The sequence below is a fragment of the Ornithorhynchus anatinus genome, chromosome 8 (assembly GCF_004115215.2).
Source record: "Ornithorhynchus anatinus isolate Pmale09 chromosome 8, mOrnAna1.pri.v4, whole genome shotgun sequence".
In the NCBI taxonomy this organism is placed as follows: Eukaryota; Metazoa; Chordata; class Mammalia; order Monotremata; family Ornithorhynchidae; genus Ornithorhynchus; species Ornithorhynchus anatinus.
In genome coordinates, this window is record NC_041735.1 from 16576953 (window position 1) to 16594097 (window position 17145).

The following is a 17145-nucleotide window of genomic DNA, read 5'->3' on the forward strand; positions in this document are numbered from 1 at the left end:
TGTGGATATATTTTCTCCAGAGCGTCCTATCTACGGACATAATCCATAACCTTACTAATGGTTCATCTGTTATTGCTGTTATGGTTTCTATCCATCTAGCTGTTGGTCTGCCTCTTCCACATTTTCCCTGGACTTTTCATAGCATCAGTGTCTTCTTCAGAGAATTAGTCCTCCTGATTATGTGTCCAAAATATGCTAATCTAAGTCGAATCATTTGGCCCTTCAAAGATCACTTTGGCTTAATTTGCTCCAAAATCCACTGTTTGTTTTTCGGGCAATCCATGGTATTTGCAAAAGCCTTCTCTAACACTACATTTCAAAAGAATCGATGGTAAAAGACCTAATCTGTCCATTTTACACCTTAAAAACCCACACACAAATGCAAACCTCATGAAACAGTAAACCATCTCTCAGTCTTTCCCTTGGCTCTCTGATCTTTCATTGTCCCAACAGGCAGTGGTTTGTGAGATTCCACGTGCCAATTCAATGTAGGGTCTGGGACAGGCCAGCACTTGACTGAACCTAGTTGATGTGGCCTGGACTTGAATGGTCTTCCCTTTTATTATTATTATGGTATTTAACTGCTTACTGTGTGTCAATCACTGTTCTAAGCGCTGGGGTAGATACCAGTTAATTAGCTTTGACACGGTCCCAAGGCCCACATGGGATTTACAGTCTAAGCAGGAGGGAGAACAGGTATTGTAAATCTCCTCTTTACAGGTGAGGAAACCACGGCACAGAGAAGTTAAGTGATTTGCCCAAGGTCACACAGCAAAGACTTGGCAGAGCCAGCACTAGAACCCAGGTCCTCTGACTTCCATGCGTATGAGGTTTCCACTTGGCCGCTTCTTGGATATGTACAAAAGGCCCTGTATTTGTACTCACTGTCAGAAGGAGTTTAATAGACTAGATTGGATTGAAAGCTTCTTGTGGGTGGGGAAAATGTTTACCAACTCTGTTGTGTTGTACTCTCACAGTGGTCTGCAATACAGTGCTTTGCAAACAGTAAGCACTCAGTAAATACCATCGATTGATTGAATTCACCTGTGAATTTTTTCTTTTTTTTAACTTTATCCCTTACTACTTCCCTTCTGTGGAGATGGGGCCGCACCTAGCTAGAGTCCTGAAGGAGCACTTGCAAGGGCTGCCTCTGCTTTATAAGTTGACCAAATTGCATGCGCAGAAATTTCATTATCTCTTAGGCTTGGGTATACGTACTAGAAGCTCTCTCACAAGGAGCAGGGTCCGGGGTAGAAATGTGGGAAGTGGGGGAACAGGAGAGAGGGAGGCGAGAGAGAAGGGCTGCCCCAGAACCCCTTAGGAGTTGATTTTCCATTTGGTGGTTTCCTAGGTGGTTGTTCCTTTCATCTGTGGTTTCCTCTGCTGCTGCCACCAGCTCCTCTACTAAGGAAGAGAAAAGAAAGTTTGTGCAACCACTTCTTCCACTCCGTTTCCCTGCTCCCACTCTTGGGCAGTTAGGTACCGTGGTATCAGGACCCCTCCTTTTACCCAGACAAAAGTGGATCCCTAATGACTCTTTTGGGGGGTTGGGCAGAACCATAGAACTTGGGTCTGTCTCACCTAAAGTGTATGTGCACCTCTTATCTTTGTAATGAAGACCCCACCTGCAGGGAAACTTATATATATCTCTGAGTGTGTGACACTGAAAAATCCAACTGGGGCTCATAATCATGATCATGCTGAATGGAGTGGGATTTGGGGGCTAAGAGGAACTGGGCCGGGTTGAATTCCCACCTGTTTCCCAGAGCCCTTACCTTCCAGCCCCTGGGGCAAGAGCCATCGGTGGGGAAAAATGTCTTAGTTTGAGGAACTGACTTTAGAAGCAATCTTTGCATCCATTTTCCAAGCCACCAAGTCAGGGCTAGGTCTTCCAAACTCACCCTTTAGTCGGTGGCTATTGTGACACCAGTGACACTAAGGTAATTGGCTTAGAGTTGTTAGATTTGAAGTTATCTGAGCCACAGTAACAACGCACTGGGTAGTCCAAAGCTGCAGCCCCATTGCCAGTGGTCCTGAGCATCATGGTGATGTTTTATGCTTTTCCTTGGAAGGAGACAAAGCTTTCACACTCCTGATGTCTGTTTACCAATTGAATGAGCAGATCAACTTTATTTTGAAGGACTAGATTCTCTAGCCATATTGAAACAGAAAGGAAGGCTCTGCTTTTCGTAGCATTTAGTTGAGTGGGCATGTGAGCTGAACACCTTTAGGTACTATGGTAAAAAATATAGTTTCTAGTGTACACATCTCAAGGGGATGAAGTGAGGTTTTTTAAGCTTCTTGGAGAGGTGTGATAGGAAAAAAAGTAAGTGTAGTTTGCCATCATCCATGGTTAGAAATTGTGGTGTTACTCAGGGCCCAAATACATTTGGAGGTGTTGTCACTACTGTTGACTGTTGGGGTGTCTACCAACACTGTTCCAGTGTTATATTGTAGTCTCCCAAGTGCTTAGTACAGTGCTCTGCATGGAGGTAGTGCTCAGTAAATGAAGATTGATTGATGGATTGCCAAGAAGGAGAAGGTGGTGGTACCCCTGCTCTGTTGTTACGTTATGGCCATCCTCTTTGTGACTTTGGCCCCAAGGATTTCCCTGTTGTCCTTCTGGCCAGAGGCGAGACCACAGTGATTCCCACCTGAGGTTATTAGGTCTTGAAAGGGAACCTCCAAATTCATGAGCTTTTGGTCTCATGTGGAATGTGTGGTCACATTGCTCCCATCAAGTGTCCCCTTTCACATCCCGACCTCTGGAACTCAAGTCTCTTTCACTTCCTAGGTTCCTAGTCTACTTCTCCTTCCTCTACTCACGTAGCCAGAAAACCTTATTGAAGGCACGTCTCCTCCAAGAGGCCTTCCCTAAGCCCTCCTTTCCTCTTCTCTCTCTCTCTCCCTTCTGAGTCACCCTGACTCGCTTCCGTTATTCATGCCCCTTCCCAGCCCCACAGCACTTATGTGCATATCTGTAATGTATTTATATTAATGTCTGTCTCCCCTCTAGACTGTAAACTCACTGTAGGCAGGGAATGTGTCTGTTATAGAGTAATATTGTACTCTCCCAATATGCACACTGTAAGTGATCTATAAATACGATTGACCCACCCACTGGAGCCAAACTGTCCTGGTAGAACTGAGCACAGCAGCAAATAGCTTGGGGTGCTAGGAAAAGCAGTATCATGTCACCTGCCCTTGCCCCATGAGTTCACATTATCTATCCTATTATTTGCTGTAATAGCTATTCCCCCTACACTGTAGTTCTGGAATCCACCTGACAAACTCTTCCACTGGAAATTCTGGCTTAGGTCATTCAAATCACTCAATTACCCAAGATGAATAATAATAGCCTTCTGATAGTAAGCAATCCTAATGAGTCATGTAGGAATCTTCTTTTCTTTATATTGTTAGTTGGTAATTCAACCTTTCACTCCCAAGCTTGAATGAATGCTAATTTTATTCTCTTAGAAGTTCTAAAAATTAGAAGTAAACGTTTGAGAAATCTGAAACCCTCATCAAGGAATTACTTGTTGACTAGAATTTGTTCAATGTTCTTGCAATTCTTTTCCCTGCAGAACCTCATTACCTGCTCCCATGTTTACTAGAAGTGATTTCAGTGTGTGGAGTATATTAAAAAAATGCATTGGCCTGGTAAGTCTGTGTTGATATGTTCATGATGTGGATTTTTTTTTCAACTTATGGAAACTCGAACACCTGTTTAGTTCATTCCTCTGAATTGAGTACAGGGTTAGTCTTTAAAGAAATTTGATAAACACACCTCCAAATGGGTCAAGGAAAGATGATTAAAAAGGGGAAGAAACCTTACGTCCATAAAGCGTTCAACATTCTACATAGCTCTGTTGTTACTTCCCTTTTTTATCAAAGATTATTTTCTAAAATGGAGAAGTAACAAGTAACAACACAGTTGCGTAGAATGGTTTTAGCTCTACAGTAGACTGCACTCTGAAAGATAAGGAGTTAAGAAAAGTTCTCATGCAGGATTTTGAATCTTACCTTTGACTACCTTAGATGGGATCAAAGGTATCTGCAGAAAATGGCCCGGTAGCGAGCGCTCCTTTTCTTGTCTGGCACACTACAGCTAATGAACCTAGGTTTCTCCTGCCTAAAATGGAAGGGAAAAGGTTTTTGGTCAGGGAAATCTTTGCCTGTGAAATTGCTATTGGTTTGGGAAACGTTTTAAAGAAGGCTCCTCTCTTTTATTGGGCAGTGTACCTAGTGCAAGCTGAACTTTTGTTCTTCTAAGTTTCTGGGCAAAAGGTAGGGGATTGTTTTTCCTCCTATTCAAATAGTCTTAGGCATAGCCTTTGTCAGAATGATCCATGGGTGAGAGCTCTGCAGGAATATTCAGTTGGTAAGAAGCACCTAGCATTGTCAAAATGTCACCATTCCACATCAGAAACCCTGAGCTTTCTGTTCCAATTTCAGTTTTGTTTTTTCATAGGATTAAAATGAATTCTTTTCTGTTATCTTGAATGGCAAGTCAGCCATAGTTCATTCACAGGATGACATTTCAAGAGTAGTTATAAAGTAAAATGCACTACCTTTTTGTGGGGGTGGCCTCTCTGTGACAGGAAGGTTTCCGGGCCCCATTATAGCTAAATAGTTCAATAGACCGTTAGCTCCTTGTGGGCTGGGAACGTATTTCCCAACTCTTGTTGTATTGTACCTTCCCAGGCGCTTAGTACAGTGCTCTGCACACACAGCAAGCACTCAATAAATACCCTTGATTGAATGATCCCCACTGAAGATGCCACCCCTCATTGGAACAGTGGGTTCTTAAAATGGCTTGGATGGTGAGAGACTCCCAATTTACTTTCAGAACCAGGGGTGGGAAACACATATTGGGTAGCAGGGGCAGAGATGCCATCCACAGCACCTTACTTTCCTACCTTTCTTACCTCTCTCCCAGTTGGGCAAGTTGGTGCTAAAAAGTAGTGCGGTGGTAGAGATGTGCAGCTGTGGATGTGTGACAGAGTCTGGGCTCCAGTTGTGAAAAGGCCCAACCTCATTCCCCAGGTTATAGTTTATCTCTATTATTTCTTAAGTTCCTCTTAATTTTCAGAGTTACCTGTCAAGTCATTGTTCCTCCTCCAGTTGAGAGAGACTTGTCCATGTTACTTTATAAATGAAACCTTCTGGGTTGTCATCTGCTTGTTTTTCCCAAAACCCTTTTTGGCTCTCAAGACTATTCAGGGCTTGATAAATCTGAGTTCTCAGTTACTTGAATCTGACATATGAAGAACTACTTGATCTTGTCCGACATTGGAACACTGAAAGGATCCTTTTGACCACATGATGTTTAGAGAAGGGGACAAGATCGAACTAAAATGAAGTCATAGTGTTGTTTTAAAGGTGTTTGAAACTTTAGAATTAACTTGTGTCTTTGTTGAGCTTTTACTGGTACCAAGTGTCTCTTTAAATTAAAGATTAAAAATAAAACATCTAAATCACACTCAGTTCTCTCTCTTTCGGGGTAGCTGCTCTTTTTCTAAGACAGAGCTGAAATCCTTTTTAGTGGCATTGGTGCAGTATTGATCTCTTGGCTTTGTCAGGCAGACCTGGCACAAGAAGTCTGCCTTACGGCAGTAGCAAACTTTACTTCTAAGCAACTTGAATGTTGACTAGGCTCATTTTGAGTACTTTTATGCGAACCTTTCTCTTTAACTCTGAAAAATATCTGCTAGTGTCAAAAATGAGGTAATATTTCATTTGCTTTACCCAGGAACTGTCTAAGATCACAATGCCTATTGCCTTCAATGAGCCTTTGAGCTTTCTTCAGCGAATTACTGAATACATGGAACATATATACCTCATTCACAAAGCTTCTTGTCAAACACAGTCCCTGGAAAGAATGCAGGTTGGTAATGTGTCTTCTCTTTCTCTTCTTCCTACCTCTTTAATTAGGCAATGTCCTTAGATACTCTGCACCCTCCTTACTTGATGTACAAGTTGTAATTTATGAAGTGAACCCCTGAAATGTGTTAGCAAGGGAAGTTAGGGCCTCCCCGCTAGAAATTTTCTGGGGAAAATATAGATGCTGATTTAACCTTTATGGAGCACTTTAGAACCTGACTTTCCTTGAGTGAGGAAATTATTCACTAAATGATCTCTCAGGCTTCCTTCCAGTGTTAAGGTTTTTTTCCCCTTTCTCTCGCCCATCTCTCTCTTCTTTCCCACCTCCCACCCGCTGCTGTTCCTGCGTAAGAATCCCTGCATAATCCTGGGAAGAGGGCAGAACTTCTCATTAGATTCTAAGTTCCCTGAGGGCAGAGATCACATCTACCTACTCTATTATATTGTATTTTCCCAAGCGCTTAGTACAGTGTTCTGCACACAGTAAGTGCTCAGTAAATGCCATTGATTGATTCTAATGGATAATGTCTTTGAGGAGAGATCGGAAAAGTAATTGTGTGATGAGACAGTATTCCTTTTGGAAGTGCTGTCATCTCAAAACCTAAATTATAAGTAGAAAACCAAGAAGTTTTCAAAGAACAAAAATAAATTAAAAGATTACCTTAGTGCCCAAATTAAAGTATCTCAGCTATAATGATGTGTTTTTCACTAAAAATGTGCCTTATTTAATCCCGTTTGTTACAGGCTGTGGCTGCTTTTGCTGTTTCGGCTGTAGCTTCTCAGTGGGAGAGGACTGGCAAACCATTTAACCCGCTTCTGGGAGAAACCTATGAGCTAATTAGGTAAAATCAAAAGAACACTTAAATGATCCTGTCATTGATATCCACTGGATGAGATGAACTTGATGGCAAATAAAACTATGGGTGATTCAGAGTATCGCTTTCTCTCTTCTCGGATTAATTTAAGTGAAACAGTAAAGTTATTCCGAATCTCATCCAAGCATTTTTAGCCCTATAAAGAATATAGAGTGTCATTAGTAATGATAATCTGTTAAATTGTGATATTAAAATAGTTTAAAGATCTTTGGAATTTAAACACGAGGCAAATTAATTTTTTTACTATGTTATTTGAAACTTAACAAAATAGAGCTTTAGTGATCAACACACATCTAAATTGTAACCTTTTAACTAAACCAGTGAGAAATAGGCATCTGCTAAGCCTCATGTATTAAAAAATACTTCCATTATACTATGCTTGGAACCATAGTAGCTCTCATGCCTTAAATGAAGGGGCTGCATTTCAAATTAAAGTCAAGCATCAGTAGTTAATTTATATTACATTATCATTATCACAGCATATGGTTTCTGAATTTGAACTTGAGTTGGGCTTTATTCATATCATACATCTTCCTTTTCTAACACTCAAGCAGCCCAAGATTATCGTCATGGTGTTTCGGTGTTTTGGAGCAAGATTCTTTGTACATTTACTTCCCTCTGTGGTAGCATTGGCATAGTTTTCCTTATCAAACACCAGAGATTGTTGTGCTGTTGTGAAAATATTTTTTGATGAGTTTTCACTGGGTTACTTTCCATGGTGTGACCTCGGTGCTGTCTGGTAAGGGAGGGCAGCCACTGTTTCAGGGAACCACAAGTGGCTTGGGGACCACGCTCGAACTTCCAAGGATCGTTTAAGAAGTAGCATGGCTTAGTGGAAAGAGGACAGGCCTGGGAGTTAAAAGACCTGGATTTAAATCCCACCTCTGCCAGTTACCTGCTGTGTGACCTTGGGCAAGTCACTTCACTTCTCTGTACCTCAGTGTAAAAATCTGCAAAATAATGTTTTTATTTTATTTTAATAATTGTGGTATTTGTTAAGTGCCTACTATTTGCCAGGCACTATTAAACACGGGTGGAGACAGGCAAATTGGGTTGGACACAATCCCTGTCCCATGTAGGGCTCCAAGTCCTAATCCCCATTTTACATATGAGGTAACTGAGGCACAGGGAAAGTAAGTGACTTATGCGAGGTCACACAGCAAAATGGGGATTCAGTATCTGTTCTACTTATACTGTGAGCTCCATGTGGGACAGGGACTGTGTCCAACCCAATTAATTTTAATCTACCGCAGTGCTTGGAATGCTTGACATACAGTAAGTGCTTAACAAATTCTATAATTATTCATTATAATTATTAAGTTTGACTCTCGAACCTGAGCTGTCTGGCATTTGATCTAACGGAAGAGGGAAGGCAGAGAAATGTCATTTTGCAAAATGTGTAACGTGTCATCTTGTCGTATGTGCCCTCAGCAAGATGTGATGACATGGGAATGGGGAGAGAGGTGTCTCTTTGGCCCCGCCTCAGGGCAGTAGAATGTTTGCCATAGGTGCTACCTACACTAACTCGAGGGCGGTTGGTAAGTGGGGGATCCTCAGGACGGGCTGAAAGAAACCATAGTTTCAGACTAGAGCTCCAGTATAGCCAGTTAATTTTATCTTTGACTGTATCCACCTGGGATGGACTTCTCAAAACAATCCTCAGGGTCAAAGATATCCACTTATGCCACCGGCTATTTTAAAGAAAAAAATAAAATCTTGTGTGAGGGGGTGAAGGGGAAACATGACTCTAGGCTGAAAGGGAATGATCACAAGGAAGGGCAAAGAATCTTGTGCCAGAAGATAGAAAGGTTTGTGCCCGGTGCTCTTAGGACAGTAGTTTTCGACCTCTTTCAGCCCATTTCCATTTAGGTGGGGTAGCCACAGTTGAAAGTAAACAAGAGCCACCTAGAACCTCGCACCACTAAAACAGTAAGTGCCAGAACAGCTGTTCCACCTGAATTATTTAAAAGTAGATGCTTTTTATCTGCCTTGGTTGTCAGGACTCCCTCTATCATGACTCAAGACAGGGGCTAGTATGTCTGGTCCAAGATTGATGCATTGGGAGCCCTAGACTGGTCCACAGCACTGAGAAACTGGGCTGCCCCTTAGTAGATTCGGGGTTCTCAGTGGGTGGGCAAAGGAACAGTCTAGTTCCAACATGGTGACACCCCCTGCCTTTAACCCTAACACAGATCCCGGGCTGCAGAGAACCATGCAGCCAGTCAACCACCAGTCACAGCGGCCGCTCCTGCATTGAGCCCAGCATGGCTCAGGCCGACATGTGGAGGAGGTGAGGGGTGCAGGAGACCTCTGGGGTGGGGACAAGAGAAGGCAGCATGGCCTTCTTCTTAGTAGAAAGAGCACAAGCCTGGGAGTCAAAGGAGCTGGTCCCTAATCCTGGCTCTCTCACTGGTCTGCTGTGTGACCTTGGGCAAGTCACTTATCTTCTCTGTGCCTCAGTTATCTCACCTGTGAAGGGGGGATTAAATCCTCCTCCCTCTGACTTAAACTGTGAATCCCATGTGGGACAAGGACTGTGTCTAACTCGATGATATTTTATCTGTCCCAGCTCTGAGTATAGCACCTGGCACATGGTAAGCACTTAACTAATACCATTAAAAAAAAAACCTGAAGTTGGCCCTCCAGTCCCACGGCTCCGGCTCAACCCGGAGATCTGTGAGTTTCCACCATCTTCAGTGGGCTGCAGGGTGAGTTGGAGCTGCTCTCCTTCCACCCCCCAGTTTCAGCCTTGACCACTTTGGGCGGGGGCTGGAGGTGAATTCAGGCCCTTCCCTGGTGGCAAATTCTTCCTCTGCACCCCTTGCCCCTCAGTTCCCAAGCTACACAGGTTTCCCTCAGCAGCTGCTGTTTTTTATCCTTGGCCATTGCTTAAGAAAATACTCTTCTATCATTCCTTCAGACTCCTTCTTATTCTGGAGGCAAAAGTGTTCCTTGCCACTTACAAGGATTTCCACCCTACACCCCTCCCTCCCCCCAAATTTGATTTCCTTTTTTACACCTAGAACTGTAAGCTCATTGTGGGCAGGGAATGGTCTATCAACTCTGTTATACTCTCCCAAGCACTTTCCACAGTGCTCTTCACACAGTAAGCACTGTGTGTACCATTGATCCATTACCTATAATAGAGAATTTTGTCACCAATTTATTAAAGAGGCAAAATTGCTCTGTGGTCCATGAGTATGCTCCTGGCCTAGTCATTGGCTATAAAGGAGGCAAATGATCGCTCCCCCAGTAGAGTGTAAGCTCCTACTTGGTAGGGAGTGTGTCACTTCTTTTTGTACTTCTCTGAGTTAATACCATGCATTGCACCCACTGGGTGCTCAATAAATACTACCAGTATGGCAGTTTTACACCTGTGTCTGACCTTCTTTGTTTGCTTTAAGGGAAGAAAATGTGCCCTTTTCTTTTCACCTTTTCACACTCAGGGTATGTCCTCCCAAATACCAGGGCCATGCGTATGAAGAGAAAATGTGTCATATTCTCCTAATTCCACTTCACTCTGCACCTGTAATTCTTTCAGTTGTCTCCAGCCTTAGATGATGTAACTGGTTGTCCCTTTTATGGCTGTCTGGTGCATCAGTACCTACTTAATTTTTCAGTAAGATTTAGATCTTGAATGGAATTGGAGAGATCCTCAGCTGTTACTGAATTTTTGAGGCATCATTCGATCAGTTAGTTTGGAAGTGTCATATGTATTGTGACTGATGAAGAATTCATAGAACCACTGGGGATCACCAAGTCATTTTTCTAAATAGCTTTGTGATTTCCACTTAGATTCATTCCTCCTTATTGGCTCTTTCACTTTGAATCTATGGTTTCTCTGTCTTTCAGGTTGGCTTGTTTATTTTTTAATTTATTGCTTGAACATTGCCACTTTGCTGGCAGTACATGATCTATAATTATAAAGTATAACACTAAGGTAATTTAAAAAGATAAACTAGAGTATAGGTGAAAAATTCCAGAATATTGTAAAAGTACTCTTGATATTTTAGTAATGACCCAAGACAAATGTTTAGCTGAAATATTTGATAAAGCATGATACGTTAGGGTAAGACACTTGAGAAATTTCTTATAATTTAATGGTTGGACCAAATCACTTGATAAATTGATAGAAAATGAATCATTTTTAAAATGCATCCAACCTGGTTAGTTGTGATTTATTTACGTTATATCTTGGTCCAAAAATATACTGTTGTATTTTGATGTAGTTTTTCTAGTTAGAAGTAGCAAAAATAAATTTATAAGCAATTATCTTTTCATCTTTAAGAGTTTTTTAGGTCCAAGATTACCTTTTTCTTCTTAGATTTAAGCATTCATTTGGTAAATTACTTACTTTGGTAGTTAGCCTTTTTTTAATCTAATTCTTAAACTCTCCTTCCTCCACAAAATACTTCTGATTAATGGTTTAGAAATTCTAATTCTGGTTAAGTGAGTAATTATGTGGTTCAGGCTTTGAATTTTAATGACTTCAACTGTGGGTGTATTCATAAAACCTGAACAGACATAATTGTGGAGAAATAAATGATTTTAAAATCATGTTCGTAGGCCAAGAGATATCTTGGGCGCCAACAAATCTCCATGGAATACGGGGTTTTCAAAAACAGCTTTCAAAATCTTGGAAGGGTGAGGAATTTTAGTGTTTAACTGAAATAGAGGCACACTGGTTCTGGTCCCAGATCAGCATCAGTTCTTTCAATAGGAATAAGTACCTGGGTGTTATTATGGCAGCTGTTTCTCTTCACCCTTTACCCACCTGGCTCCTCCCAACCAGAAACTCTCAATTATTCTAACGGGGGCACCAAATTGATCATTTAGAGGTGAAGCCTCCTACTTCTAGATTGCCTGGCAGTTCAGATTGAATTCCGAGGTTAAATGTCAATGTATCTTTTAGTTTACAGAGTTACCGAAATCAAATAACTTGGTATTGAGCAGTTCTAGCCAATAACAGATATTGTTTTTTTGCTTCAATTGAGATGCAGGTCCCCATTAGAGGACAAAAGTTGGCCCTTGTGGGTGTCCTCTCCTCGAGTAATGGGGACAATAGTCCCCAAGATTTTTGGAATTGGACTCCTAGACCTTCCCAGCCCAGGTTTCTGACAAGACCGGAGAGTTTCCAGTTGCCATTGAAAAGACCAAAATTAGGCTTCCTAGCCTATTGTGTCTTGGAGGTCTACCTCCTCCCAGACTTTATTTCCCCCTAAAATCCCTGCCCCCTCTTTAGTTCCATGCTCACAATGAAGAATTGAATCAGCTAAATTTCAACTGAATCTAACCAAAGTGAAACAGTTGGCTAACTGGAGGCCAGGGCCCCATTCTGCACTTGCTTTCCCCTACTGCTCTTGAAGAAACTGCCCTGCCCAGCCTTCAATAGTTACGCTACTGATCGTATGCTATCCTTACCGCCCCTCAGAAATCCTCAGTTCACCCCTGACAGCCAAATGTTGGAAGAAGGAAACCAGTTTGGATTCAGCATTTGTTGTGCGTGTGATTTATGGACTGACCTTTATTCATTTCAGTTTTGGAAAAATGATTTCGTTGGATAATGTTGGCCTTTCTCCTTTTTTTTTTTGTCTCTAGGGATGATTTAGGGTTCAGATTTATATCTGAGCAGGTCAGTCACCATCCTCCCGTTAGTGCATTTTATTCTGAAGGTCTCAATCAAGACTTTCGATTCCATGGCTCAATCTATCCCAAACTGAAATTCTGGGGGAAGAGCGTAGAAGCAGAACCCCGGGGAACAATTACATTGGAGCTTCTGAAGTAAGTGTCAAACTAACTGTCCATTGTTTATTGAGGCCATAGTGGCTTTAAAAAAAATACACCTGGGGTACCTCTGGCAAACTTTTTTTAATTTGTGTTTCTTTATTACCTTTTTGCTCTGAAGTTTTGGGTTCTGTAATAATTTGAAAGATGAATTGTTCTCTCTTCTTGCTGAGTTCAGATTGTTCTTGTGAAATTGCTTCCTTTTTTGAATAAGGCAAATCCCCTTCTCCAAATGAAAAATTTTGAATGAGATATCTGTTTTGGAAGCTATTTGCATGTCTCTTCCTGTGCTGGAAAATTTAAACACATTAATTTATCATAAAGTTAAATTGTTAAGTTGAGACTAAGGTGGAAAGATTACCTAATCACTTGGTAAGCCTAAAGAGTTGAGAAATTCATGCTGAAAGACAGGGTTTGAAGGTAACCTCACAATCAAAAATAACAACCAGATTCATTTGTTGAAAGTAGGACACTATCATCAAACCTGAACACAAGGAGCAAATCGAGAAACATTTCAGTTCGAGGGAATAATCCACTGCATGTGACTGCTTCAGGACCTAAAATAGACCCTTTACTTAAAATAGACCCTTTCCGGAAAATGAGATGGTTTCAGGCACTTAATTGTGGTATTTGTTTAGCATTTACAGTGTGTCAAGTACTGTTCTAAACTCTGCATAGATTCAATTAAAAAAAAAAAATTGGACACCATCCCCGTCCCAAGGGGTTCACAATCTAAGTAGGAGGGAGAACAGATATTTAATCCCCATTTTTCAGATGAGGAAACTGAGGCGCAGAAAAATTCAGTGATTGGACCAAAATCACCCCCTAGGTGATTTAATCCCAGCAAAACTGTGATTAGAAACCAAGTCCTCTGGCTCCCAGGCCCATGCTTCTTCCACTAAAGGGATCTAGGTTCTAAATCCCGGCATTGCCACTTGTCTGCTGGGTGACTTTGGGCAAGTCACTTAATTTCTCTGTGCCTCTGTTACCTCATCTGTAAAATGGGGATTAAAGCTGTGAGCCCCATTTGGGACAGGGACTGGGTCCAACCTAATTAACTTAGTACAATGCCTGGCATAGTAAGTGCTTAACAAATACCATTAAGCCAAACTGCTTGTATAATAATAGTAATAATGATAATTATGGTATGTTAAATGCTTACCATGTGCCAGGCACTCTACTAAGCGCTGGCCCTGTAATCCCAAATCATCCTGTGTGCATCACAGAGATCATCATCAGAGACTTCATTTTTGCCTCGAATCAGAGCCACATAACTGTAGGTGCAGGCCTACCGTGCCCAGCTCAATCTACTTGGCCTGCTTCTGCTGCTGGGTTAAGCCATCTTTCCCCCACATCACCCCCTGGATGCCCTCCTATTTAAGACTGGGTTTAGGCTGAGGCAAACATGAGGTGATGCCTAGGGCATTGCTGTGCAAGTGTGGTATTACATATGTGTGCTGGAACCACAGTTCCCAGCATTCAAGAGGACCATTCTGTCATGCAAAGGAGTACGTCATATGCATACAACAGGTCCAGGCCACATCCCCATCCCCATCAAGCGCTTTGTACAGTGCTCTGCACGTAGTGCTCAATAAATACCATTGACTGATTGAACAATCCATCCCCAGGGCTCAATAAAAGCCAGGAGCTGAAAGTAGGTGAGCTGTGCAGAAAGTTATAGGTGTATGAAGCATAACATCAATGGGTTTTCTTTTTTTAATCCTAATCCCAGATGATTTTGCAATCATGTAAACATGCTAAAACCTTTCATGGACTTGGGTCAGTCTCCAGGTCACAGGCTTGTTTGGCCATGTATAACTTCTGTAAATTATATAGGTAATTTTCTACAATGTTGTAAAACCCTGTGTTAAGGGAAACTTGGTCTGTGGTAGTCACCCATTTCAGCAGTTGTTTTGTGCCGTCGAGTTGCGACACCTTGGACACATCCAAGAGCATGCATATAAATGTTTTGGGGTTTTTTGGCAGCGTGATGTGTTGTATCCAAATAGGCTCACATTGTTGAGCCATAGTTTTCTAATTCCCTAACAATGTTCTAGCCAAAATATAGGGTACATTGAATTGAGTGTATTAGAAGATGACCTGGATGGTGATTCATATCTGGGTGTGAAGCTGGTTTTAGTTTTCAGCCACACTGATATGCATGGATAGCTCTTCCTTGTGGCCAGAAGTGTGACTCCCATTTAGGCTTTCGAGGCCACAAGCACACTCGTAGATGAACTTCCCTTTCAGTAGTGTATTCTTTGAACAGGAAGCACAACAACCTGTCTGTAATATTGCATACTGTGGGTGCATATGATCATTGTTCTGCTTATGTGTTTGCTATTTACACTTCCTACTTTTGTTTTTGAATTTTCCTCTTGGTGCCCCTCTCCTGATTGACTCACACTAGGGAAAATATGGCCCTCTTTCTATATGCCGTTTTTACCGAGGGAAGTCATTTCCAAGACTTAAAGGAACCCCAAATCTACAGAGTGACCACAATATGGATTTTGTGTTCTGTTCTGGAACCTTACAGAAAAGCACTTTCTCTTTTATTTCATTCTTTTTTTTTTAATTGCCTCATTTTCTATTTAAAATGGCAGTGGGATTTTTGTTGAGGCTGTACAGACAAAAAAAAATCAAAAGAATGCTAAATAGCCAATGCTCAGAGGAGTTCAAAGAATCGTCAGTCGTCTTCCGATTTTAAGGCAATTAGGGTTTAATTCTATTTTGGATTTTGCTTTGGAGTTCCCACAGTGAGTTTGGTTTTCTGGCCTTTAACTTGTTTTTTGGGGTCTTTCACAGGCATAATGAAGCGTACACATGGACAAATCCTACCTGCTGCGTACATAATGTAATCATTGGCAAACTCTGGATAGAGCAGTATGGAACAGTTGAAATTTTAAATCACAGGTAATGGCCCACAATTAAGGAATTAGAAAAAATGTTTCCACTTAAAAAACTGTCACATAAAGCTTGCTATATTTGAAATAGATATTAAGGGAATTCCAAGTATACTTTAACATTCTCCCTCCAGTGAGATGGATTTTCTAGCCTTGTGCTGACAGTATTCTCTCTAAAATGACTTACTTTATTCCAAAGCCATTTCCATTTAATTTCTTTTAATATATTGACAGATTTTTATAATTTTTTAGGGTATTTAAATGCCTGTATGTGCCAGGCACTTCCCTAAGTGATGGGGTGAATACAAGCAAATAGGGTTAGACACAGTCCCTGTCCCACATGGGCTCACGGTCTTAATCCTCATTTTAGAGATGAGGTAACTGAGGCACAGAAGAGTGAAATGACTTTCCCAAGGTCACATAGACAAGTGGCAGGGTTGGAATTAGAACCCAGGTTCTCTGACTCGCAGGCCCATGCTCTTTCCACTAGGCCAGGTTGTTTCTCAGTGTGGATGACATGAAATCTGACATATGTGAAAGACTGTTTTAGCTCCTTTCCCCCCTAGACTTTTATAACTCTTGAGGAAGATATTAGTTTGGATTTGTTTCTCAGTGATGATGGAAGCATCACAAGATGGCAATTGCATCCCTCTAACAACTTTTCCCTCTAGCATCCCTTTATGGACCTACCTATCATCCATGAATTGACCTAAATCTTTCCTGAATCTGTTGATATTTTCTGCCTGTGCAGTGACTGTGGTGGTAAAAACACAGAATTCACTATCTTCTGTGAAAGAAGTGTTTTCTTTCTTCTACTTTCCTTCAACCTCATTTATGTGGGTCGAATTAAGGACAGCTTTGATAAGAGAGATCTAGAAGGAAAATTTTAAATAGAAAGGAGCTTATGAAAAGCCCCTCGACAGCCATTTTAGGACAAATTCTGCTCATGGAATAAACTGCTTTGATTTTATGTAGTTCAATAAAACCTCACCCTTCCCAGTACTTGAGTTATGGAAAAATGCTAAGTCTTATGAAATTGCTTCTTCTGAGCATTTAGTAAAGCGGAAATAGCAGGTTAGATATTTAGGTCTCAAGATTTTTCTTTGTTAAAAAAACAATTACTTGACAAAAATTAATTCAGTGTTTGAGGATTAGTGTCACTGACAGTGAAAATCTTTTGCAAGGGATCTTGGTTGATTGATCTAGAGGTAATTTGCTCAGATGAGAAGCATTGCTGCATTAATTTCAACAGATGAATAAAGATGCTGCCTAGGGAAACATAACACATGATAATTTCAAGTTGTAGGCTCCCACCCTTTTGAGTGGATTCTAGCAGGAAGAAATGATGAACATGGGAATGAAAGCTGAGAAACATCATTTTCAATAGGCATTAAATGAGATGAAAGAAGACCTACAGTAGAACTCTCCATTTCCATGCACTGTAATAATCATTTGATTTTGAAACCAGTTGTAAATAGTTTCGTGCACTTATGTGCACTAAAACACCAAAGCAGTAAAGCCTCATATATCTGACACCCACTTTACCAGATCTCCACTGATTATTCAGTCTATGGTAATAGAGTTGTGATGGCATTATAGCTATAGTATAAAAGAGACTGTTGGTTACTCTACTGAGAATCAGTGAATTATTTAGGTTACAAAGGAAACAAAACCCTCACGTATTCACTCTCCCATATATT

The 17145-nt window shown here is 41.2% G+C and overlaps 1 protein-coding gene across 3 annotated transcripts in view; it reads left to right on the top strand.

Annotated features, from left to right (window-relative positions):
• Positions 1-17145, top strand: part of OSBPL2 (oxysterol binding protein like 2) — a 101871-nt gene that overhangs the window by 72361 nt on the left and 12365 nt on the right. For all 3 annotated transcript variants that reach the window (XM_029070422.2, XM_039912831.1, XM_029070423.2), the window contains 5 exons: positions 3585-3660; positions 5753-5887; positions 6628-6725; positions 12357-12539; positions 15348-15455. In XM_029070422.2, the coding sequence (XP_028926255.1) occupies positions 3585-3660; positions 5753-5887; positions 6628-6725; positions 12357-12539; positions 15348-15455 (600 nt within the window). The remainder of the gene's footprint in view (positions 1-3584; positions 3661-5752; positions 5888-6627; positions 6726-12356; positions 12540-15347; positions 15456-17145) is intronic.